The 26,506-nt window shown below is 42.2% G+C and overlaps 2 protein-coding genes across 2 annotated transcripts; one reads left to right on the forward strand and one right to left on the reverse strand.

Annotated features, from left to right (window-relative positions):
* Window positions 1-3,643: 3,643 nt before the first annotated feature.
* ehd1a (EH-domain containing 1a) lies at window positions 3,644-17,379 on the reverse strand. Its single transcript, XM_062393780.1, has 6 exons — window positions 16,605-17,379; window positions 11,637-11,734; window positions 7,162-7,403; window positions 6,203-6,373; window positions 5,114-5,278; window positions 3,644-4,771 (listed from the first exon to the last, which is right to left on the reverse strand). Exons 1-6 carry the CDS (start codon window positions 16,991-16,993, stop codon window positions 4,235-4,237), a joined length of 1,602 nt encoding a protein of 533 aa, XP_062249764.1. The 5' UTR covers window positions 16,994-17,379; the 3' UTR covers window positions 3,644-4,234.
* Window positions 17,380-21,084: 3,705 nt separating this feature from the next.
* ubxn1 (UBX domain protein 1) lies at window positions 21,085-25,234 on the forward strand. The gene is made up of 10 exons (XM_062394032.1): window positions 21,085-21,150; window positions 21,579-21,643; window positions 21,742-21,795; window positions 21,968-22,095; window positions 22,632-22,713; window positions 22,880-23,071; window positions 23,426-23,477; window positions 23,598-23,720; window positions 23,800-23,983; window positions 24,597-25,234. Exons 2-10 carry the CDS (start codon window positions 21,585-21,587, stop codon window positions 24,635-24,637), a joined length of 915 nt encoding a protein of 304 aa, XP_062250016.1. The 5' UTR covers window positions 21,085-21,150; window positions 21,579-21,584; the 3' UTR covers window positions 24,638-25,234.
* The last annotated feature ends 1,272 nt before the right edge of the window (window positions 25,235-26,506 follow it).

The following is a 26,506-nucleotide window of genomic DNA, read 5'->3' on the forward strand; positions in this document are numbered from 1 at the left end:
CCTTTGAGTTGTCTTGGTGTGAATTTCAGCTTAAATATCAAATTATGAAACACGACGCACTGCTGGTCCCTTTTACCTCACTTTGGTTTTTCTTGCTTGCTCGAAATGATGTTCCACAGATGTTTTGAGGTCATGATCATGAGATTTTGTCACGTTTAGCATCTAAAGCATCATTAACAGAGGTTGTTTTATAACATTCTGGGCTTCCTAGTGCATATGAGTATGAGTCAATTCCCTGTGCTCATAAGCTTTGTACTCATGCATCCAGGGGCCTCATTCCTCACCTGCCTCTGAGAAGTGGCACTCCCTCAACACAACGGCGTTATATAAGCTCGAGCCGGTGGACTATCTGCAGGGGTCAGTGTGTCAGAGGGCTGGTGGGGGCGATGGGGGGGAAACGTTATTTTTAGACATCCAAGGGACAATTGCGACCCAAAGACATGGTGAGGCGGCCGAGATAGAAAAGAGTCGAGGGAGTGACAGGAATACAGACGGAACACAAAGAATCAGAAGAAGAAAAACAGGGAGACGCAGCTCTGCATAAACAGTAGAAGAAAAGGAAGGAAGAGGGGGATAAAGAGAAGAGGGGGAAATAGTGACGTCCCTGCAGGAAAAAGGAAACAAAGTAAAGGAGAGATATAGATTGGGGGGGGGGGGGGGGGGGGGGGGGCGGGCACAGCTATCTAAACACACAGTGTACAGAAACGCATGCAGGGGCGTGCAGTAGGGCCCCCGCTCACTTCACACCACCGTGGCCATTCCAACAGCTTTCTGTCAATGTATTATCACCAGCAGAACAACAGGCACCACGGAGCTGCTTCCACATGTAAATCATCTTTTCTGACCACAGACGACTCAGGGTTGTCTTAGTTCACTCCTGTGCTTCATCGTCCCTATGACAGGATTTGACAGTTATCTTTTAAAACACCAAAATGCTTTACTCCCGATTTGAGGATCATAATCTCACATGACGCGCACAACATCTGCGTCAAATGACATAAAACATCATGGAAGTTCAGAGCAACACAACATTGTTACATCATAGCTGCAGTCTGCGGTGGTTATTTTCATACAGTTTATATAAAAGCAGATGAAATGTAAGGTTTTCACAGTCCGTCATGCTCCACATCATTTTCGAAAACTAGCTTCTGCATTTTGATGACATAACACGTCATAGGTTTATCAGAGCAACACACGTGTGTTCACCACTGGATTTTCATCACTGATTAGAAGATCGTCTGTCTCCACCAAGACCCTACAGTCTCCTTCAGTTCAGTCAAGCTGCACCAATAGATATCGGTCTGATTTTATTCATCAAGATCCATGAGATTTTTTCTGGGAAATTATTGAAAATGTTAAAAAAACTGCTTCTTACCTGAACGATACAATATCCTTCCACCAAGTTTCCTGATAGTCTGACAGGTAGTTTTTGTGTCATGCTGCTAACAATCAAACAAAGAGACTAAAACAGATGAAAACAGAACCTCTTGGTGGAGTAACACACTAACAGACATTCACCTTTTGATAGTATTGAGATAACATTGAGGCAAATCGATCTCGCTCTCTGTTACTGTTTAATTTTAGGGTATTGATATGTATTGTGATCGATGTTGTCAAAGATTATTTTGTATCTGTTATATGCAAATGTATAATGAATAAATGTCAGGAATCACAATTTATCAACATCAACATCCCAGTTGGAAAGGTGAACTGGTTTATGTTCACAATTCACTGTCTCTACAGCAACAAAACCATACATAGAGTTCCAACTGGCCCTAATATGACTCCACATCCAGACACAATACCTGTAATAACCAATCAAGACACAAGGGAGCGCCTCTGGACTTTATCTGGCAGGAAATGATGAGATGAGACAATACTGACTGACTATCTACTGGTTCTGTGAACACAAGTGTCCCGATGAAGGAGAAACACACGTCTCGCTGTGTGTCATGTGAAAATAAAAGGAAACACTGAGGTGTTGAGAGGCAGACCGATGCCCTCAACTCTGATTCCAGCTACAATTATCACCCTGCAATTACAGGCCTCCTCCAAACAGTGCAGTTTCAGTCTAGATTCATTCTTACCGAGCTCATATGAGGTCACTGTGACGTTTGACCACTGAAATCTAATAATTGAATCTTTGAGTCCAAGTGACAACTGGTCAAACTGAGAGGAAATTAGCTTGAAGCAACATGTTCAAGAAGCTAAAAACATTTTTTTTGTGAGGCCAGTGTGTTCTTGACCTTTGACCACCTAAATCTTATCAGTCAATCCGTGAATCTGAGAAAACATCTTTGCCAAATGTGAAATAATCTTCTCGAGAAGTACTTAAGATAAATTTGTTCAAGAAGCAAAAAAAGTTGTGAGGTCACAGTGACTTTGAGGTTTGACCTCTGAATTTTGATCATATCTTCCTTGAGTCAAAGTGAATGTTTGTATCAGATGTAATGAAATTACCTGAGGGTGTTCTTCATATGCCATATACACATGTAAGCATGTTGTCACCGTGACCTTGACTTTTGACCTTCAAACTCGAATCAATTGAATGAAGCTGAACATTTGTACTAAGATTAAAGATATTCCCTCAAACCTTCTCTGAGCTGAGGCATTCACACGCCCAAAAACAAGTTTTGTGGGGTCACAGTGACCTTGACCTTTGACTTTTGATCACCACATTCTAGTCAGATCAAGCATTTCCTGAAGGCGTTGATGTTTCCGGCCACTGGCTGTCGCCGGTGTGGAGGCATTAAAAAAAAAAACTCAAAATGGAGGATAGGGGATGTGGACATGTGGAACTAGGTAACCACACATGACCTGACATCTCATGAGAAATATTCTTTTGTGTGGAAATGTGTTTATGCAATTCTGTCCTTTATATCACTGCCCCTGGTGATGTAAGGAAAGAATTTAAAACATCAAAATCATCATTTCCTTTCTGTTATCTTCTTTATACGATTTACATTTCAGTTACTTACTTCCAACATCCCATTTGAATTATGCAAACTGACCTCAGAGCAGCTTCCGGCTTGCACAGGTTAAAATATCACACGTTAAGATACAAAACACAAACTTCATCTATAGTTAGAATCAAGTCTGAGTCTCACATGTGAGAACTTCTTGTCTTTTTTTTTATGATCTGTGCTCGTCTCCCTGGCCCGCACTGAATTGTATTCTCTCTCTCTAAATTGTCTCCATATGTCTTCGTCTGAAGTTCTCCACAGAATGCGACGAGTGCCTGTCTGATCCACAGTTTTTCCATTTGCCCTCGGAAATATGCAGCCACTTGTTTCATGGCTAAATGGCCTTATATAGTAGACCCTCATGAGGCATCTCGGTTGTGTCTTCCTGAACTACAGAGGGCAGTAGACCACATTAAAACTGTTAAAAGGAGAGCATTTCAAAATAAAGGTCAGGGTGTGGATGACCTCTGAGTGACACAGTCCTTGGAATGACCCTTAACGACAGAGTACTACAAATTATAAAAAACCAAACCAGGATCAGATTTATTCTTCAAATTTAATTTATTTGAATAAGTTTTCCCGCCATTTAATATGTAGCTGCTCCAGTTATGCGTCTTCCTATTTGATAAAATCCAACCAACATTATTTATCATAGAAATAAAAAGCCACATGAGCCTGAGCCGGATGGTACAGTTCTCCTTTTTATTTATCTGGCAAAATAATGAAAAGGGAAGCTTTTGGAAAGAGACAGTTTTAACAGTCAGGAAATACAAAAATATAGATAAAACAATTCTAACAGTTGTTTTGATTCATTTCCTCTTTCTCTCTCCAAATGGAAAAAACTATATTTTCTTTGGATGAACATATAATAATAATAATAATAATATGGACTGGACTATGCTTATAAGACATCTTTTACACAGGATGCACAAATCCATGTTCATCTCTATCATGCAACCTCCCGCTATCAGAACACGATCCAGTAATGTCCTTTTTTATCAGGTGGTGAATCAAACCCCGTCCCCTCGTTAATTTCTAACAGATACCTGAATGTTTTTCCCTCCCTCCCTCCCCCCCACCTTCTTCCAAGAAACCCTCCAGTCTCTTTCTGGTGAAAAATCACAGCAATGCCTCCTCGCGATGGGTCAGGAAGCCTGGAGGCTGGCAGCTTTGTGGAGGATGTTGTTGTTCATGCTCCTGGTTGGACTTGTCTGGAGAGTCCGAAACATGAGACAAAGCGCTGATATTTCCGGGCTGCTACACCCCCTTCTCTACTCCTCCTCCTGGACTGTCCCACGTTTGGACGGCGGCACTAGGTGTTCGGGCAGCGTCGGCGGCAGCTCGTGGCCCTCCAGCTTCACCTTGATCAGGTGGTTGGCGAGGGCAAACTCCTCATCGTCCAGGAGCCCGTCTTTATCCACGTCGGCCAGTTTCCAGATCTTTCCTAGCACCGTGTTCGGCAGCTTAGACTTCACCATCTCCTTCTTGGCCGCAGCACCGGACACCTTGCCATTGATGGGAGAGAGGGTGTAAAAGATCTCGTCATATGTTGGCTTGTCGCGACCCACCACCCACTCCAGCTCGTCGATGCCCTCGCCGGCGCCCTCTCCATAGCCATGACCAAAGGGACCACTCATGGTTCCTTCAAAGGCGCCACCCTTGACGGACTGGGTGGGCATGGCGGCCTCCTCCGTGCGCACCATGGACATGAGGCGGGCGATGTCGTTGGCGAGCATGTCCTCCACAGCCTCCAGCAGCTTGGGCTTCAGCGGCGCAAACTTGGTGAAGTCCTGGCCATTCAGCAGTTCCTATAGGGATGGAGAGGGGGGTTGAGTGAAAACAGGAATTTGTGATAGAAATAGATCAGTCTTCAATGGCTACCAATGGGAGTAGCATACAAGAAACAGGATTTCCTGACAAACCAGGAAAAATAAATCTCATCCCCGTCCTGGCCCATCCTGGAAGGCAAGGGCAGGAAAGAGGGGCAAAGATGTGAAGAGAGCAAAGGTTGGAAGGTCATTCTACTCCGAGATAAGAGCTTTACATAACACGCTGAAAATAGCCCAATTTGGTATATCATCAGGTCTGTAACTCTGGATAGTACATCCCTATCTACTGCTGTGTACGTCTGGATCTTATCCTCATCTCACCTGCATCTTGGCCAGTTTGGGGAAGTCTCCAGGTGAGATCTGGTGCTCCTTCTCAATCTTAGTGTAAATCTCTCCCAGGTTGGCAATCAGCTCCTTTTTCTTGGAGTCCTTTCCGAACACAGTGGGCATCTCCTTTTTCAGAGAGCTGATAATGTAGGCCTGCACCTGGTCACCAAGATAAAAATGCAGAAACAAGGTTAACTTTTGTGGATAAACGTCATTAGACACATTATTCAAAGCAGTCTATTTTAATATGTCTTTAAAACAGAAACGGAAAATAATCCATCTTACTCTTCTTGTAAGTCTGGTAAACTCAATCATCTTATTTCCCTTCATGGCCTTGAAATGGTTTGGAAGCAACTTTACACCTTTGCCTAATTTAATGATTGAGAGTTTATGAATATGCAAACTGTCTCAACCCCCTCCCCAGCTGCTTGCCTGCAGCTACAAGTCTCAAACTCACACCTCTGACTCTGAAGACAAAGTAGAAGAATGAATGAACCCTGAAGCCACAGGTTTATGTTAAAGAATAGTAATGTATTGTATGCATCAACCTCTACAACCTTAGTAACATAATGGTAATAGATAAAAGGAGCCGTATGTGAGACTATGTTAACACCTGAGCTAACCTAGCTTGCTTCTCCTCTCATATCCCTCATAATGTTACAGCAGAGCAAGGGGAGAGGGATGATGAAGTATGACATGTAGAAACAATATGGAGAGCCCCGGCTCACACGTTGACACGATGGCTTCTGAAGTATATGACGTGTCACCCTGGCTGTCTGAATCCAAGTTTTTTACATCCACCAGGAATGTTAGGTTTCATCTGTTAGTCTGTCTCTCTATAAGTTAGCAGGATTATGAAAACATTTACTGGACTGGTTAGTAAAAAAGCCATAAAAATTTGGTTCAGAAGCAGATCAGGTGGCAGATCCAGGATTTTCTTTTTCTTCAAATTTTTAGCAAGATTTGCTATGATTTATCTGAGCAAAATAAATCTTGATGAGAAAATCTGGCATGATTAGGGGATTGGTATTTATGAGTAATGCTGTACCTAAAGGAGCTGCTATCTCACATGGCTGTACTGACCTTGGCGAGGCGTGCACGTTTGATGAGGTCGTTGAGTTTGCGTAGAGCTGCGTTACGTGGCAACGACTGGATGTCCATGAACAGGTCCTGCTCTTCCGCCTCAAACAGCTTCCTGTTGTCTGGGACCAACAGGGGCTGGGCCCAAAACGAGCCGATGTACACCCGCACAACCTGGAGTAAAAAGTTGCACAAGTTCATCACCATTCACCTTCATTGTCCCGCACGACCTCATTCCAGGAAGTTCTTGCACAGGTCACAAACATGACCCAGCACTCTGGCCAAATTATGAAGAGACTCAAAATGTACCAAAAGAAACACAAACAGGATTCGTGTCAACATAAGAAAGGTAGATGTGGTAAAAAGTGAAGCAAAAACAAATGAATAAATCATGTGCATTGTGGTCAGCATCAAGTTGAGAGACTAAACAATTCAACACACCCTCAATGTCAATGAATAATTGTCTAAGTGATCCAAAGGTTTCTCTGCAACCCGTTTATGAATATGGCCCTGGATCAAACATTAACTAAACAGTCAGTAAAATAAATCACAAGACAAGTCGGGTCACAAGATGTCGTGTGGGACAAAGAATCTAACGCCAAAGGTTTTTAAGCTGCCTTTCACTTTCATTACATTCACACAGTTTGTTTTGGACAAATTTTGTTTTAGTGACAGGCTGAGGCCATTGGCTGGAATGATTGAGAAATATATCACAATTAGATTACTCTCGTCTTTGAGTGAAAAAATTCATGTGACCTCTGTCTAGAGCTGCCTAAGATGGCTGCCTTTCCCCCTCAGTTACAGGCTGTGACCACTGTGCAAGTCTAACAACTGATTACCAGCTGAAGACGCCTTATTCTGGCACTTGATGCAGGAAATAATTATTTAATTAGACAGGATTTCAATTGCGAAACACTGTCGAATTAAATAAACAGAAAGCGTGAAATGGAAATATATTTTACCTCAGGTGTGTTGATGATTTTGCCCAGAGACCACATCAGGGCTCCGTAGACCCTCATCAGCTGCTGAGTGCTGATCTGGTCCGCCTTGTTCAGCACCACGCGCATTTTGTCCTCGTGGTTCTTGAGAGCGCGGATCACCTCGGAGAACTCATCAGAAATGTCCAGCTTGTGGGCGTCAAACAGGAGGATGATGCGGTCCACGCGCTCGGCAAACCACTCGAGCACCGCGGCAAAGTCGTAACCTGGAGAAAGACGAGCAGAGGGGAGCGGCTGTTAAAAGATGGGATCTATACGTAGTGCTGTGTGGAGTTCAAACGCTGCCTGGTGTACACAGGTGATAGTTTCATGTAACGTGGTCAGAATAACATGAGGCGTGAATGTTTTTAGGCTGAAAACAACAGCCTGACATTTGCAACATTCCCGAGGCGCAACTGTGCAAAGCTCCAATCTGGGTTTTTTCCACAAAACACTGTTTTTAGAATTATACTGGATGTGGTCAGGGAGTATAGATTGTTGTTCACTGCTACAACACACTGAACTGTCAAACAGATGCCTTTATCGCAGTGGCAGCTGGAACACGGCTTTTAGGTCTGACGTCCCTTGTTCTCCAATGAATACAAACGCAATACACAATTGCCCAATGCCAATTTCCATCAATACAAGTCACCTCATATATTCCCCTCTTCCTTATTTCTAATATCACTTTTAGGCTACCACGGAAAAAAAACCTAAGACTTCTTCCACAATTTCCACATGCAGGTTTCCTTGTATTGCTAGGCTATTCATCTGCAAAGCTCAAGGAAATGTTAAATGGTTGCTTAACATCAGTCAGCAGATTGCTGAGGAAGTAAAACTACAGAAATCAATAGGTAGATGGGCCAAGTAGAGAGAGAGTGTCAAATATAATAATATGTGTGGCGAAACACAGAGTTCAACTTAACAAAGAGCTCAATGGCTCCAATCATTCAACACATTGTGTGTTGGAGAAGATTAAACTGAGGGTTCTAACGTTCATATGCTGACTTGTGTTGATCCAATAATGTTTAGATAAGGGCTTTCGAGAGGCCGGCCTTTTCATTTGGTTACCGAGTAACCAGCTTTACTCAGACAGCAGGAGAGCGGCATTTGGAGGTAAAGGTCATTTGAACCTGTCAGCGATGACACGGACCTGGGTTGAGCTAGAAAACATTTATATCACTGTCACAACAGAGAAACCTACTGTGCTGTGGACATTTGAGAAGCAACAAGGAGTTAACTCAGATTGCATTATACAGGACTTTTTCTGAGCTCTCCTCCTCCCTGAGGAGCTGTGCAGTGCAGACAAAAACAGAGAATTATGGTTTTGATTAGAGTCCATGTGTCATCTGATCAGAGAAGAATGCAGTTGCTCTAAAAGCTCATCTCAGCTGCCACACAATCAGTGCCAGATCTGCTGCATATGCATTCCAACATGGCCGTCTTTTGTCTGCGTCCAAACACGTGAATACAAAAGAAAGAACGAGTAATACGGTCCATATAAACAGAAAGAGAGAGGGAGACAAAATGAGAAAAAATAAGAAGATAGATGAGGGGGGAGATGGGGACAGGAGTAAAAGAGAAAGGGAAAGGGGGAGAAAGAGAAAGTCAAGGACTGAGTTAAAGTGAAAGTAAGAGAAAAACTGAAATGTAATAAGAGATGGAACCAAGAACATATCAGAGGGGAAAAGATGAGTATTCTTTTAGGAATGTGTGTAACACTACTCATGATGTGGGAATATTTTAAGTCCGGGAACCCCAAGGGACCCAGATGGGGACATTTGCACATTCTCTCTTCAGTCAGTTTTTAAAACACATGTCAGGGAATCAGACAGTAAGACAGCTGCTCAAGCTTAGACTTACTTATAGCACATAGCATCGACCACTGCTGTCTCCCTAACATGTGCATTGACATTCTGTGAAAAACTCAGGCACTCGAAACGGGCCTCAACATCAGAGAAGTTAACAGACGAGGCGGCTCTTATCTTCTTTGGTTATCAAATCTAAAAACCTGTTCATCTTAGAAAACACATTATCATTCAGATCTCCTGGTTCAACAAGTTCTAGTGCTTTCTTGCTTAGAGTTACAGCCAGCAGACTGTTATCTTAGCTTAGCACAAAATTCTAAATGGGTAAACAGCTACTCTCAGCATGCTGTGGGATCATATTTAATATACATGACGGTGTAATCTTCTATTCAAATTTGTGTCCAGAAAGCAAATATGCTCATTTCCCGAAATGTCAACCCATTCCTTTAAACAATACTGCTGAGGTGTGTTACAACTAACAATACTGAAAGTCTTTACTTAACTTCTTTTTCTCACAGCGGAACTCGCTGAAACGGTTTTAACATGTTAAGAAACTTCTGCAAAACACTTTTAGTCATCGTATAGTTCCACAAAGAACAAGTTGGTTGGAATACTTGCTGACCTAATCAAAAATAAATCCATAATCCAACGATTATGCAATAAACAAAGCTCAGTGTACATGAATGGACATCTCAGTTTCACTGTGTCACACGAACCTCTCTTTTGGACTTGAAGTAAATCTATGATATTGTTTTAAGTTTTTATGTCAAGCCAGTTTTAAACCTGGGGAAAGTTCTGTTACTGACTGTCATGCTCTATGACTATATACCACGCTGCTCGACACACAGATGACAGAAATGTTTGGTTATGATATTTAACAAGAAGCATGCAGCTCTTGTCAGGAGATTACAGCACTGAGGGAAAGTCTGAAATAACAGCATAGCGTCCTGTGGTCTAATGTCAAGTACACACACACACACACACACACTTCAGCTGTACTATCCAGTCTTGTTTATATATATGACACAGGCTGTACAGTACGTCTGTGGAGTACTAGGGTTTGCATCTGTGTTTATACAGAAACAGAGCACAGGATAGTGTGTGCATGACAGAGTGCGTTTAAGCTAGAGATGGGGAAATCATTTGTGTGTGTGTGTGTGTAAGAGGGAGAGGGAGAGGGAGAGGGAGAGGGAGAGGGAGAGGGAGAGGGAGAGGGAGAGGGAGAGGGAGAGGGAGAGGGAGAGGGAGAGGGAGAGAGAGAAAGTGTGTGTGTGTGTGTGTGTGTGTGTGTGAGATAAAGAATGTATAAGTATGTATGTATAGAAACAAAACTGTCTGAGGTATGAGGTGTCAGACTTCATCTGCTCTGCTCTACACAGGGTCACCTTCACGCCCCACGCATGCACACCCGTTGGTTTATCATCAGATGACATTCATTTACGCCTCTCTATTTACAGTCATTAATTTGGCCTGTTGGGTCTCTTTGACAACCGTCATGCTTTACTGTTGTCCCCTTATGCCTATTTCTTAGGACGGACACTATTAGTTGATTTCATTATCAGTTAATCTCAAAATTATGCCCTCGCCTAGGAGGGTCTGTTTTCAACCCCCCTTTGTTTGTTGGCAGGAAAAATTAAATATGATCAATTATCAGAATATTAGCAGATACATTTCTGTTTAAGCTCTAATCCTTGATATTATTCTTTCATTTTCATTACAGTCCTGTAAGAAATCTGACTCAATAAAAAAGATTGACTGACTACTGTGTCATCATTCAGTGCATCAGCGGTGGTGGTGGGAGGGGGGGTAGTCTTGGCAAACTCTATGCTAAGTTTCCTATTTTACTCCATTTCCTTTCCCTGGAGTTCACAAAAACGCAACTGCTTGTAAGTGTGCTTCCTCTTAAAGGGACTGAGATCAGGAAAAAAGCAGAAGCTGTGTTGAGACACACAGTTATCTTCTGCTGCTTTTCTGTGGGATCATCAAAAGCAACCAGGAAAACTGAATGTGGCAGATCGCGGGTTGAACCTGCAGGTCACCACATTGTTTGGGGAAATGGATAAAAGAATGATTTGATTTATTTCCGCAGAACAGAGGGAAATGACTCAGATATAAACTGATAAATGACACAGCATGGGATGAACAGAGAGGGAGCCAAGAATGATGGCTACAGTGATGATAAATCATACTATTAAATGTATAAACCAAATGACAGGCTGATCTGAAAACAGAAAGAAAAACAAAAAGGGGGAAGGAAGTGAAAGAGGAGTGTTCACAAGAGAACCGCAGGTATAGACACAGGAAATGAACTTCAAAGTGCTCTACATGAAGACCAACATAAAACTGGCATGACCTGTTTGACTTTGAGCTTAGGGCTTCCAGAGTGAAATATAAATGAGTATAATGGTGTCTTGTAGAAAATGCTTAAGTTGCTTTAAAAAAAAATCCTGACTTCCTGTGGTTTTACTTTGCGCGTGTGTGTGTGTGTGTGTGTGTGTGTGTGTGTCTGTGTGTGTGTGCAACACTTTCTGATTGAATATTGTCACAGATTCTGAGCTGAGAGTGCGTGGCTCTGGTGGTGTAGTAGTATTACAAGAGAGCAGGCGAGCGCAAGAGCGGGTAAAGGAGTTTGTGTATGTGTGTGGAGCAGACCTCTGCTTATCCTCTGTTTCTCCCCGGACAGGATTCCAGGAGTATCGATGATACTGATGCTCTCCAGGACCGGGTTTGGCATCTGGGCACACATGAATCTACCGAGACAAAAAAACAAAACACAAGGATGAGAGAGGGGACAGTATAAGGCACAGCGGGAGAAAAAGACAAAAAGAGACAAAAAGAAAGAAACAGGGGATTTTAAGTGTGACAGGGTGAAAAAATTGGTTGGCTGATAGTATTTGTAAACGTATATGAAGATTGACAACATGACAATTCCACAAGGATGGAGCATAACACTCAATCACCCCTAGTGCCCGCCCACCCTAGCTTTCTGAGGCTTAACTAAAAAGACATGTTTTTTTAAGGAAGTTCTTATCACCGTTGATTTAGGTAAAAAATTCCCTTTCTGTTAAGATTTGTTTTAATTAGTTATTTGACGTGAATTGGTGTGAAGATAATACCATGGCTCCACTCCACGATCACTACTGCGCAGACACTGGCTTCAAATGACATCACCAGAGCAAGATGGCAGCAGCCAGGTCTAGAATACTTTAGGTTAATTATTGTAATATAGGAGGAAGTAGAGACGTGTTGTCAAGAAAACTGCTTCAGTGACAGAATGTATCTGAGGTTACGCTTCAGCTTGACAGGCCCTGCACAGGTATTAATCAGTTGGTCTGAAAGCTAACAATTTAATATGTACCCTTGTGAAGATTTTACTTTTAGATTTTTAGTTTGACAAGAAGTTTAACTGAGGACATCTCCTTGGGCCTGAAGATGTAATGGTCTGAAGTCGTCATCTGGGAGAAGCATCATGGAACTGATTCTCTTTTGTGTTAACAGGCCAAACCATGAAATGCACTACTTGTGAGTTGCAGCCCTAGCTTACAATTACTGTAGTTGTTTGTATAGGAGAGAAGAAGAAAACACAATGGACAGTCATTTTTCCCAAACAGTGGGTGGAGTATTAGCTACATGAGGTCCCCATTGATATAATAACGTTAGGGAAACACCGGGAAATACTTCATAATTCATCAAGTGTTGGCCTGAGTCATACCCAATGTAACGTAACTCACTACACAATGGTCAACTTTAAGCTGGGGTTTAAACTTTAAAGGGGAGTTTCACTCTCCAAAGATTCATTCACGAACCCAAACAAAGACAGATGTACACACTGAGAAGCAGGAGAGGCAACGAGTGGGTTTGTGTAAACCCACGGTGTCCCACTCAGGACAAAGAAGGAGATTGTTCCCTTCTTCTCGCTCTGCTGCCTTTTGAATCTGTCTGAACCGATACTCACAACATGAGCTGAGAGGCACAAGGTCATAAGACCGGGGGAACCATGCTTTTACATTCCATCTGAAACCGCACTGAGGGCCAGACGCACCACACACCCTAACAGAGGTCTTACACCACACGCAGAGGGGAAAAAGGAAAAATCAGAGGACAATGAACAAGTCCAAAAAAATGTGAGCAGTGTGCCTTGCATGGGGATCCTATGTATGCTATTACAATAGAATAGCAGTGACTGCCAAAGATAACAAACATGCAGGTTTTCCTCTCCATCTCAAAGCTGATGTGTGTGATATCAAGTTGGAACTTTGGCTCAGGTTTTCCATTTAACTATCTGTCACAACATTTTCCGCGCAGTAGGAAAGAATGCTCCAAGGAACTTGAGCATGGATTCTTAGCAACAGAGCAGGAACCTACCAGGCACGGGGGCCAGAGGGCTTAAACATATCTGAGTCCTTGGCTGTTTGATCATGTCTTGTGAGAGGGAGAAACCCATCCCCTCTGTGAGGCCATGGACCTTGGTTCATTTGGAAAATCAGACCTATTCCAGTGATACTGGAAGTCTGGTTCCAGCTTATAAGAGAAGGTCTTCCTCTCATGCCCCACCTCCTGATCTAGACCCAGTCATCATAACCCCCGCTTCCTTTCGAGAAGAGGAAACAGGGCCCTTAGAGGTTACAGCAGAGCCACTTTTCCACAACTGCCTACTCTAGATTTTTCTGTTTTTTGTGTATAAATGATGTTTATACAATATATATACATATCTACACGTTTTGATTTATATTTGTTTGTTAAGTCTCTGCAAGGCTGTGCATATGACAACTTTCTATCTGAGCAGAGTGCAGAGTCAGTGTCCTGGAATAACAGGCCATGAGCAGGACAGGACGGAGCAGGACAGTGTGGGCCGGGGTGCGGAACTTAAACTTTGCTGACTATGGTTTTACTGACTAATGGCTTACAGAGAGAGCACAAACACACAGGGCCCCTCTGACTGCAGTGATATCTCAACTTAAAGGGAACGAGAGCTAAAAGATTTAAAAGCGGGAAGAGAAGTATTCAATAGACTTCTTAGTCTGGCCCATGTCCCATCCATTTATAGGGAGGATTTAGGATTTATGACCTAAACAGCAGCCAGCGATCAAGATGCTTTGGCTTCGCTTTTGGAGAACAGACTTGTCATCCAACTTCATACAGTCTATGGTATAAAACCACTGCACAAGAGGTGAGATGCAAATCCTGAAACCAGGCGGCTACAAAATACAAATAATGGTAAACTGTAAAAAAAAAAAATATATATATATATATATATATATATATATATCAGTTCAGTTTTCTAGCTGTTATCTCTTGGGTCTGTCCAAGAGCAAACTGTATGTGTGAGAATCCCAAGACTAATTTCTGTTTACCCTTTTCATAAATGACTGCTTATACAGAGGGCAAATCCTATCCCAGTCTGGTAGTTAAGGGCTAATCTGCAAGTTGAATGATTATAGTTTAAAAATTACACCGTGGGCTTGTTATCACAGCCCCCTCCACCCACCTCAAATCAGTCATTTGACAATCTGACCCTCTTCTTATCCCCTATCTTTTTTTTATGAGTAAAAATACCTCTGACAAACCAACAGTTGAAGGCAAAACCAAATACTTTCGGTCTCATGAGTGGAAAACTGGCCCCCGTCTGAACAGGAGAAACATCACTGTTCCAAATGTCTGTCTGTCTAGATCTGGTTTAATCAGCTGGAGGCCTGTTCCATGCTACATGCCACTCCAACCGATTAATTCAGCATAATGCCCGTACACAGTTCATGACCTGTACGAGCAGGTCAAGCACCTGCGGCTGCCATAAACATATATCCCGGTATGTATAATCATGTGAGAGTTCCCTGAGGCCGGTGTGCGACCACTCGAGCGTGAATATGCCTCTGAGACAAATATGCAGAATGAAAGGGAGCCACAAGTCCCGTGCAACACATGACTGTGTCCACCACTCGGATAAATGATGCTGGGATGGACAATAGCCTTTGTTTACGCACAATCTTATCTGGTTTCCCCCCAAGTCTGTAATAAACTCCAGAGAAGTGAATCGTGGCCCGAGCGTAACAACCCACCACACACACACACCTCTAAAGTTGTATCTGAAATGCATTGCTTCACCTTCCTGAGTTTGGCAGACATGACACTCATGCAAGATAAAACAAACACTCCACATAATTGAGGGAAAGGATTTCAATAGATAATGGGAGATAGGCCTCACTAGGGAAGTGTCAACTTTTTGTACTAATCCAGCACACGGCGACATGACCCACCTGATAATCTGATGCTAAAAACAGATCATGACAGTTCCCGTAGTTGTTTGAGTAATATTGTTTTCCTGGTGAAGAGAGGACACCACACTGGCTACCAGGAAGAGAAGGGGACATGCCCACCACATCCTCCACAGGAAGTGACACCTTCAACAATCAGATGTCAGGTAACTGATGTCATCACTCACACACATACAGACACAAGCACACGTGCACACGCACACAGGAAGTTTAGCTGTCACCAAGTAGCTGGCTCTGACTCACAGCACCTTGCTTATGAAGTTTCACCTTGTACACTGACTTGGGAGGAGGCCATGTCATAAACCAGGTGAAACACCAGCTCCTTTTTCCATTCTTTTTGTGTAACGTTACACTTCTCTATAATTTCCAAATCGTTGCCGCTGCTATCTGGCATTAATTGCTGAGTAAGACGACTTCTGAGTCATCAGATTTTTTTGCAATGAATGGAACTCTGTCTCTGACGGATTAAATAAAAGATTTAGATGTCATCTGCAGTGATTCATCAAGTTTTTCCCAACTCATCAGGCAAACGCCAATGGGTTGAATGTCCTTTCACTAACCTTCATAAAACTTAAAACTGCTGACTCTGTGTCACAACACGGCAAGATGATAGGCTGTCACTCCAAAAACCTTTAACCCTCTGTGATAAGGCTTCACAAGACTCACTAGGGGGCAATGAAATAAGGGAGTTGGCTCGTCGGCATCTAGTGATGTGGCAACACCTGTGGCACCAAGGACATGCAGGACAAGGTCAGCCTGCTCCTTGGCAACATGACTAACAACTATCCCTCTGCTGAAGGAGCCCCGCTGAGACCCTGAGACTGAAACCATCTGTCACCAGGGACTCTGCCAGGGGCTTTCAGGATGGGAAGAAGTGCATGAAGGAGGCCTACGGTGAACTGTGAACTGGTTTGGCAGAAAGTGAAAGGGAGGACTGGTGTGAATGGGGGGGGATGATCAAATCCTGGAAAGCACCTTCCTGTGCTTCTGCATACACAGACAGGCTCTTCCACCTTATTGTTGACACTAAACACCTGCATTATCACATGTCGGTGGAAGTGTGGGGAACTGTCACACACAACGGAAGATTGTGCAACAGCATACATACAGAGACACTACTTGTACAGAGCGTGTAGGGACCTGCAGGGGGACATTTAACCCACAGGTGACTTGTTGTGACAGGGTTGTAAGCACACAGCTGTTTAAAGAGAAACATGAACGGTACATACATATAACATAGCTTACAAATGAAGAAATAACCGTAAAGATCTAGTTGTTATAATCCTAGTGTATGACATGTTTCCCACTGAGCTCTTTGGTGTGGTCGTGGACTTGGCACCGGCTTTACCTGTTGAGGAACGCGTTCCCGAAGGCGTTGAGTTTGCGGAAGGGCTTCTTGGGGTCGACCACCAGAGCGTTACCCGGTATCACCCCGTCATGCTCGCCGTGCATCACCGCGATGAAAGAGTCTGTGGTCGGCTCGGGGCCAATCCGCATACCGGGGAAGTCCTGCTCCATGAGGTGCCGGATAAAGGTGGTCTTCCCGGTGGAGTACTGGCCCACCAGGAGCACCATCGGCTTGTTGTCGAAGTCGGCATCTTCGAGAGCGGGGGAGTGGAAGTCGTGGAACCGATACGTGTCCTCCAGCGGGAACAGTTTGGTCCGGTAGAGCCGCCGCAGCCCGTCGGCCACGTTCTGGAACAGCTCCGGGTCCTTCTTCAAGTTTTTCCTGAACATAATTCACTGGCGGTGTCGGTGTCCCCCCCCCCGTTTAAAATCAAACGCTCGGGTTAAGAGGTGTGGAGCTCTCACACCGTCGATAGAGTAGCTGCCTGCTGGAATGAAGAGACGGCTGGGCGAGGTCTCGCAAGTTTTTTGTCCCCACCTCCTCCTCCCCCTTGCTAGCTAGCCACACACTCACTCCGTCACCCGGTGGGACGCTCCCTCTTTCAGCTGACGTCCTCTCACCGATCCCGGGCAGACACACCCCGACCCGAGCGTCCAGCGGAGGGTAGTGAGGTTAAATCTAAAGCTACTCTACCGTGACAGCGGTTCGATCCTGCTCCTCTGACGGGGGGCTAACGAGAGACCGGCGGACTGTTGTCGAGCACAACCGAGGAAGAAGGACGCGGACACCGGAACTCCACTACTTGTTTTCACAATAAAAGCCTCAACTTTGCCAGGCCATTAGTCGGCACAAACATCTATGAATGACTGAATGTATGTTTATAGCAATATAGTAATTCATGTATAATAAATATGTATGCTCCGAGCTTTAAATATAACATTTAATGTTTATTTTTTAAATTCAAAAGTCCAAAACTATAACCTTCATTTAGAAAGGTCGAAAGTTATATTGTGTATTTCTCATATTTTCTGTTTTGGGCCTGAGAAAATTGAAATCTTTTCTTTATATGTCTTGTCAGCTTCTTTAATGATCTTCAAATAAGTCACTCATTTGATTTAATCCATTTTATTAACTTTTTTGAGTTTTGATGTTTGCACTTTATGTTTGAATTTAGATGTTTGATTATTGGAAAGGTTTGTTTGACATTGATGTGTCATCTGAGCAAAAATAAACTTTCATTCATGTGGGGAAAACTCCCAGTCACTTATTACCATTAACAGGAAATGTGGCCTTTATAGTCACATGCTGTTTTGGTTTCAATTTCAAAGAGCTATATTAAACCGCTTGTGCAAAAACTACCACACACATAATATATTGTAATGAAGAATGAGTTGTTTGTCGACATCATTGTTTTGTTTTCTCTGCACAAACAGTAAGGGGAATAAACATCAAGAGAGTTATACAGGATTTACAGGATTTTCTTTATTTGATCAAAAAGAGCAAACAGTACAGAAACACGAGAAATTGAAAGGAAGACACAACTAAAAGCGGCTCTAACTGTATTTACTTTTGAAAGTCAGATGTTGTTATCGGTATCCCGGCAGCATTTCGATGATAAAGGTGGCCCTCCAGTGATAACAGCAGCTCCACTGGAGGCCAGAGTTTTTCCATATGGAGATGCTGTTACAGCTGGTGAGACCCACAGAAACAACAGAGCTGACAGCGCTCAACAGGATTTATTTCAACACAGGATTGGCTGTGCAGTTTTCAGCAGATACATATTATTCAATGACACACAGATATTTAGGTTGCTTGGAAATATTTGCAGTTGTGATTATCCTCATGTGATTATGTTTCTTTTGAAATAATCACATAATGTATGATGAGTGTAATGTTCAAGTCTTCAGCCGAGGCCAGAATCATTCATTAAACTGCAATATTGTCACACTGGTTCAAAGATAAATATGTCACTACACTACTTAACACACATGGCACCAGTATCACAAGTTTCCCACATGTGAAATAATGCTGCCCTCTTTTGGTCGAGCATCACAACATTAAATAAAATCATTCTCTACAGATTTTATGTATGAGTTCAAGTGATAAAACAACCCACACCTCATAAATAGTTAGTTGAGTATCATGCCCTTCAGCCTATTGTCTAATGATCTTAGTTTTTACTGCATCTAAGGTTACATGACACCCTTTAGACTCCAATAAACCAGGGTCATTCACTTAGTTAAAATGTGCCATGAGTGGAAAGGGAGCGCCACCCCATCAGATGAATCCTGGCCTTTAGTCCATTAAAATTAATCTTTTACATATTGGTATTGATATGGCTTTGAAGATATGTAGTAAACAGGAGACGATTCATTTCCTCGTGTACACCTCATGTCTCTAGTTTTCCAGACCGTCTTCATTTATCCTGAGTCAACTTTGACCCTTAACGCTCTCCTTCTGTAAAAAAAAGAGCCATAAATCAATTAAAGGGAGGACTAAAGAGACCTTAACCCCAATTGTGTCCTTTAACTTCGCTCATTTGCTTTAGCAGACAATTCCACTGGAAGGTTTGAGGCTCTCTATTATTTACACCTTTGCTCTATTTCAAATGAATGTGTTTATGAAATCAAGGAATTCAAGTTTGAGAGGAAGTGTGATATTGTGATCAGGTCATTAGCTCTGCAGGCTTGACTCATAACCTCCAGACATCTTTATGGTTACCCTTATCACAGGATTAGGTTGGCTTCAGAGTCCAAGGACATCACATTTTATATCTAGAACAATGGATATTCCAGTCAATGTAAAAACAAACCTCTGCAATAGTTGCTGTGGTGGAGCAATATTTCCGGTAGAAGCCCTTCCGTTATTGAAATGAAACAATTTAAGTTTTCTTGAGCTCCATTCACAGATGTGCAAATCTATTCAAATCATTCTAAAACACAATTTATAGAATGATTCTACATTTATAAACACAGGTGTCAATAAATTCCCCAAAATTTTGTGTTTCTCTTTATAGCAGTCTTTTCAAATTATATAGCCGTTTTCGGAGTGATTTATAATTTTGGTAATTGGATTCCTAAAGACTAGTTGCCCAGGTTGCTGGCAGAGTGGGTGCATAGTATTTATCAATACAAAATACAAATGTCAGTTTAAAAACAAACAAGAATTTTCTTATATACGTACCATACTTTACAAATGACATATTTGATGCATATGCATAAGCAGTTTATTTCTTATATTGAAATATATAGACTTGAAAAAGTTCATACTCACCAAGTAAATGCAGGACACAAGGTTTATTTCATATATTCTGAGAGAAAAGAGGAGGATCAACAAGAAAAACTATAGAAATATGAGGAAAAGCAAACAAGCGCATAGAGAGAAAAGACTAGGTGAACAAATCGTTCAAAGAGAAAAGAAGTGACACAGACATGAGCAGACACACGTCTGTGTCAGAGTAATGGTGGAGTCGTGAATGAGGGCTGCTTAAGACTGTGTGGGGGGAGAGAGAAACAAATTAATCATTACTCTTACTGTGAATATGTAACAGACCCAACCTGCTCTTAAAGCTCAGCAAATTGCATCGTGTTTGAACATCCTTGGACTCATGCAGATGGGATACAATCATTCAACATGAAGAACAGCAAATACGAAACACCGTTCAGCCTCATGCCTCTTCACTCTGAGGCTGTTTTATAAAGTCATTAAATCCTTTCTCTGCTGATATATTGTCTACATCCCTACAGAGATAAACCTCATGTGGAGCAGATGTAATTCTAATGAACTGATTATATCGATTAATGGAGAGATACTCAAATATGATGAAACCAAGAAGAACAAGTCAAAGAACGGTTCCTCTGTTTCTGTTACTATAGGGAACACAGAAAAATAGTTTAGGTACGTTAGGTTGTCTCACCTACAGTCCTAAAACTGAATAGGGAAGAATGAAACTGAAAGGGCTTTAATTGAGTTCAGTCTGTTCTGATCTAGTTTATGAGACTCTGACACATTAGAAACTAAAGTTTTGGCCATTTTCTTGAAGAACAAAGATAACTGAAACACTGTGAGTGACGTTGGATGCTGATGCGAAGTATGCTGTACTTATATTTCTTAAAGTAATATTATTTTATTTTTGTGAAGATCGGTCCCAGGGAAACCTAGGGCCTGCTTTCCAGGGGGCGCTGTTGAGCCATTTTGCCACACCCATTTCAAATTATTCCAGAATAGTAAAGTTTCACCACTTTCTAATTTTCTGCAAAGTTTGGTATGATTTTGAGCCTGTTATAGCACTCAAAAAGACAATTCATTGGCCTGAATAAATAAATAGTCTATCTAAACTGACTTAACAGTTAAAATACTTCTTCCAGTTTGTCACATCAATAATAATCAAATGATTTAACATATTGAACGAGAAAAACGCACAAACACGTGACTTTACTTTAAAAAAGGATGACGCTGCGGTTTTGTGTTTCTGGTTTGATAATCTCGTTCCGTTCGGTTTGACCCATCTAGGCTCTCGTACTCTTGAAGCGGTGTTGGCTGATGTGTGAGTAGCTAACTAACATTGTCTTAACTGGTTTATTAGCTTATATTAGCCGTGTGGGAAAAAGAACAACACTCGTATGTACCTTAACGTGTAACATACAAACACACACTCGTATGTTAAGTGACTGAGCACGAATGAGACTGCCTGGTCGTGTTTAATCGTGCTAGCCTACCCAGCTAGCTTTCGTTATCTCAACGTTAGCCACATTGATGCTAATTTTAGCTCCCATCTCTACGTTGGTTATGATACCGAACGATTTCAAATGAAGACTTAATCCTCAACACAGCGCTGAGCCAGAGAAACGGTGTTGTGCTGAAGTCTGTGATATTATGCTTCTCCCTTTTTTCCCACTAGCACGGTAACAATATGGCCACATGTTAATAACGAAACCCCAGTGATCGTGATGGTGTGTTTACCATCTGTTTCAGGTCAAAATGGCAGAGTTAACAACACTAGAGACCCTGCTGGAGATGGGCTTCGACAGAAACAGAGCGTGAGTGACGACACATCCAATAACTGGTTCCTGGTCCATGTGATTTCAAGTGAAACGCCACAGTGACCCTGCATATCCTGTTGTCTCTGTGTCTGTAGGGAGAAGGCAGTGGCCAACACGGGAAACCAGGGGATAGAACAGGCCATGGACTGGTGAGTCAGACAGAGAGCAAATAACACAACTGCTCCAGTTTTTATTATTTTCTCTGCCCCAGTCCAGTTCCACACTTCCCCCGTAGAGCCACCCAGTGTCTGTTGTTCTCCCGTTTGAGGGATTCACAACAGTTCAGCCCTCACCTTTCGTCTTGCGATGTGCTTCCTGCAGGTTAATGGAACATGAGAACGACCCGGACATCGATGAGCCCTATGTGCCGCCTGTGGCCAAGGTCCTGGGAGGAGAGGCAGAAAGCCAGATGAGCACAGAACAGTCCACACCAGCTGACGCCACTGAAGGTCAGTGATGTTGGGCTTTTTGAGGGCTGGAATTGCCCTGTTAATGAGATGGAAACATGCAAGAAACCACCATTAAAACAACGTACCCACTGTAGATATGAACCGAATGACGACACGTAACTTGGGACATATTGAATAAGTCTACAGTCATATATTTTCTAAGATATAAGTACCATGGTAACTATCTTCAGATATTTCTGGGTGCTGGTTATAAGATCATTGTAAACTTCTGTGTGTTTGCAACAGATTCTTAATTTGCCAGGTACTCGAGTCACATTTTTAGACACAATCAGACATAATCCAATTGGTTATTTTATTTGTAGAGTTTCTTATTAGATTTTATGTACAATGTGAAAGGGTATTTTTATTCATAAGGACCAAGTATTTTTGTCACTTCCTTAACATGTCATTTCTACCTGTTAAGGAAAAATTCAATTTTAAATAGCTTCAGTAAAATTACGTTGCTGTTGATTTTCACTGAACTTAATATTATGTGATCTTTCCCATGTCCATTTGTTTTCGCTTACTGACAACAGGTGGAGATATGCTCTGCAATGAGGAGGACGACAGTTCAAAGCAGCCAATGACAGAGGAGGAGAAACTTGAGCAAGTTAGGAGGTCAGAGAGCACTAACAGTTGCTTTTACTGATCATGCAGGTTTTCAGATGTTGGCCATGACCTTTTATCTACAAAAATATAACCAGAGAGTAACTGTGTGGGTAGAGCGGGGGAAATTTGAGAACGCCTGAGCCTCTTTGTAATTAATTTCTTGTCTCTTTTTCAGGCTCGAGGAGCTGATGCGGGTGAAGCAGGCGGAGAGGAGAGAGCGAGAGCGGGCAGAAGAGGTGGACAGGGAGAAGTCAAGGAGGAAGCATGGCCAAGAACTGCAGCAAATCCGCCAGAAACTACAGGATGATGATATGAAGAAATTAAGTGACCAGCGCATGAAGGAGAAGAACGAGGACAAAATGGCGAGGTAATATCTTCATTAAAAACATCTGCGTAAGCAAGGGTAGGTTAAATAAACCAGTTTATCATAATATGTTAGCCGTAGTTAAATAACCTCAATGAGCCAATAATGTTTATTTTTGTTTGAAAACATTTTCATTACCTCAAAGAGGCCAAATAGAAAGATTTATAAAAAAGAAAAAATAATCCCATTTGAGAAAATCATGGTCGGAGCTCATAGCACTGTGTCAGTGAAGAAACTCATGGCTCAGGACCAATGCACCCAGTATGAACCAACATTTTAACTAAACTGCCACAGGTTAGAAATTTTTTCAATCATATTCTCAATGTCATTGTGTTGCTTATGTTTATTTTCTGGCAGGCAAAGGGTTAAAGACAAGATTGCACGAGACCGAGAGGAACGAGCGCAAAAGGTAACGCTGTCATTAGTGTAATTATTTTTTCCTTTTATTTGGTTCACTTCCCATTTCATCCTATTTTCACTTTTGACGAAACCAGTAACTTGCATGACGGTTGTTTTTTGTCCCGTCTAGTTTGGAGTGGGCGGAACCCATAGCGTGGCTACATCGTCCCAGCCAGCCCAGCCCAGCCCGTCCTCACCCACCAGTCAGGGTCCTCCAGCCACTAAGAGGGATTATGATATGTCCAAGATACAGGTACAATCTTCGGACCCATCATTAGTTTAGACCAATTTTTGAGTGTTAGACAAACTGATGAGAATATCGCTCTTCACAGGTACGTCTGCTGGACGGCACGACCCTAACGACAGTCTTCAAGGCCCAGGAGCCACTGGCGGCAGTGCGCGTCTACGTGCAGGTGAACGGCAACACACCTGAGGGTCAGGACTTCACACTGCTCTCGCCATATCCCCGACACGTCTACACAGAACTGGACATGGAGAAACCCCTAAAAGAGCTGGGTGAGCACTTAGCCAAGGAATGTGAATAGAGAATGCTCTGGGTTCCATCATAGAATAGTTCACGACTGCAGCGAGGAGCATTGTAGCTGGGCTTTCTTTCACTGCACTGCAAACGGGGAAAGCATCAGGCTCGGGTTTGTTTTTCGACACAAAGGAAAGAATGCCTTTCAGGTTGGTCAGGCTGGGTTAGATTTCACTGCTCAGTAATCAGGTTAATCACATAATGGTGTCCCAAGCCGTGTTCTAATGTTCACCTGGTGATCTTTGTCTGAATAGTGTATAGATGTCCCTATTTGGAGCATTTCCAATCCTTCCACGGAAATCTGTTCAGCAGTTGTTGCATCATCCTGCTGACAAACACAGTGAAAACATAATCTGCTTGGTGGAGGTGGAAGGCTCATTGTTCACATGACATATTCAGACACAGATCCCAGGCTCATAGCAGGAGTAATTGGAGGCAACATGCACCTGAAACAAATGTGATAATGGCTTTTTATGGCAATATTCTGAAAGGTATACAAGTCTGTTCACATGATCACACAGGTTTTCTCTGCTCAGACACCCACAGACTGTGTTGCACATTTTCTCAACTTTCCTCTCTGTCAATTTTTAGGTTTGGTGCCTACAGCTGTGCTGGTTGTTATCAAAAAGTGAGACCGGGATGATCTGCTTCGTGAGCCTACCTCACTACTTCCACCTCTTCACCACCAGAAACACCAGGAGCAGACTGATCCAGGAACAGAGCAGCCATGTTTTAGTATCAGTCAATAAGCCAGCTAACTGATCTTAAGAACCAGAGAGGGAACTGGAGGCTGTGTTAAGACACGTTTTAAGACAAGTTTGTATAGTATCAAATATTTTTCAAGACAAACTGAAAGCAGCCCCTTGACATTCTGGGCTGATCTCACTGACTGTAGACTTGTGAGTGCAGGGAGTTTGATAATTTATCAATTAGAAACAGAGTCGGGGTAGCTGGCTACTGACTGATACTGCTTCAAGGAGCACCGCACATGGTTCCAGCAACACATTTAGTCGACAACAGTACAGAACAATATCGTTCAGTTTTACCTTGATTCTTGCAGCAACGCACCACACATGACCTTCTCGATTGGTTCTGAAAGAGCCTTAAATTTAATCCCCACAATCTTCCTGATTTTGTGACATTCTACTTTTTTTATAACTTAAAATATGAAACTGACGTCGGCATCATCACCAAGAATCTACTTACAATAAAGCTGACTTGGAGAACTATGATGTGAACTGGATATTTATTTCTTTAAAATCTAAATAAGTATTCCTACCTTGTTTTATAATTTTAAAACATTATATGGTATTGTGCATGTAGACTCACCCTCCCCACTTATTGTAACGCTTGGACATAAATAACATGTTAGCAACCGGGTTTCTAGAGTCAGCAGCTTTCAGAGCCTCTAGTTAAAACTTAAACCTGCAGTCACTTAGTTTTTGGTCTCTTTAGGAGCAGCAGAAACCAGCTGTGGACACATTGACATAACATCACAGTTTAAGTTGATGTGAAAATATCTTTAGAACCTTTCTTAGCTTATGTACACATCCAGCAGGTAAAGTACAACGTTTGTGTGAATCTGATAAATGTCAAGTCCAATATTTACCTGACTGAGTTTTGGCTTTTGGTGTCAACCAACTCCTGAGGGAAAAATGACTCGGGCTGCTAAATGCTCCTGTGTACACCAGCATGTGGCTTGGTGCTGAGCAGGAAGTGCACAGCATGATTTTAAAGAAGTTAGCTAAACAATAAGCTGACACTCACTATAAAGTTCAATACAACAGAAAGTAGATGCAGATGAAGGGGATAATCCTCTAGGTTTTTGCTACAACTGGTGACTCATTATTACATAATCATTTGAAATACTAATTGGAAAATATACAGGATATAGAGTAGTAAAAAAATGTGGTTCTTCTGTAACATCTAATCCCACCTTTCTTTTATATACACGGATCAAAATTATTGCACATTTTTATGAGATTGTCTAACGCGATGTTCAAGGCACTAATTCTCCCACATGCACAGTGAAATATGGCCAATTACACACCTCAGACAGAATAAGAATTAAAGGCCACAACGAGACTTAATAAAGTAAATCAAACTTACCGGTAAATTAAAATAAGGAAGCGTTACCCTCAACTTACCTCTTCTAGAGTTCTGTTGGGTGATACCATACGGCCCCCAATATTTTCTTAATGAAGAACTGAGGTCAGAGACATACTTTACGTGGACTGGTAATGATGCATAAAAAGAAAACCTTAGTGTTTCTCCTACTGAAAGTTACTGTTTACATTCAACTAATGAAATAACATGATATTTCAGGCAGTATAATGACTCACAGCAATGTCCAGACTCTTAAAAGACTACTCTGCAGATTGTCAACTATATATGGTTATAAAATCAAAACTATATGAAGATAAGCAATATTCATTTTGTCAACTTTGTATGGTTTTTAAAATCAAAAGTACATGAAGATGAGAAATATTCCATATCCCACT

Source organism: Platichthys flesus, chromosome 8 (assembly GCF_949316205.1).
Source record: "Platichthys flesus chromosome 8, fPlaFle2.1, whole genome shotgun sequence".
In the NCBI taxonomy this organism is placed as follows: Eukaryota; Metazoa; Chordata; class Actinopteri; order Pleuronectiformes; family Pleuronectidae; genus Platichthys; species Platichthys flesus.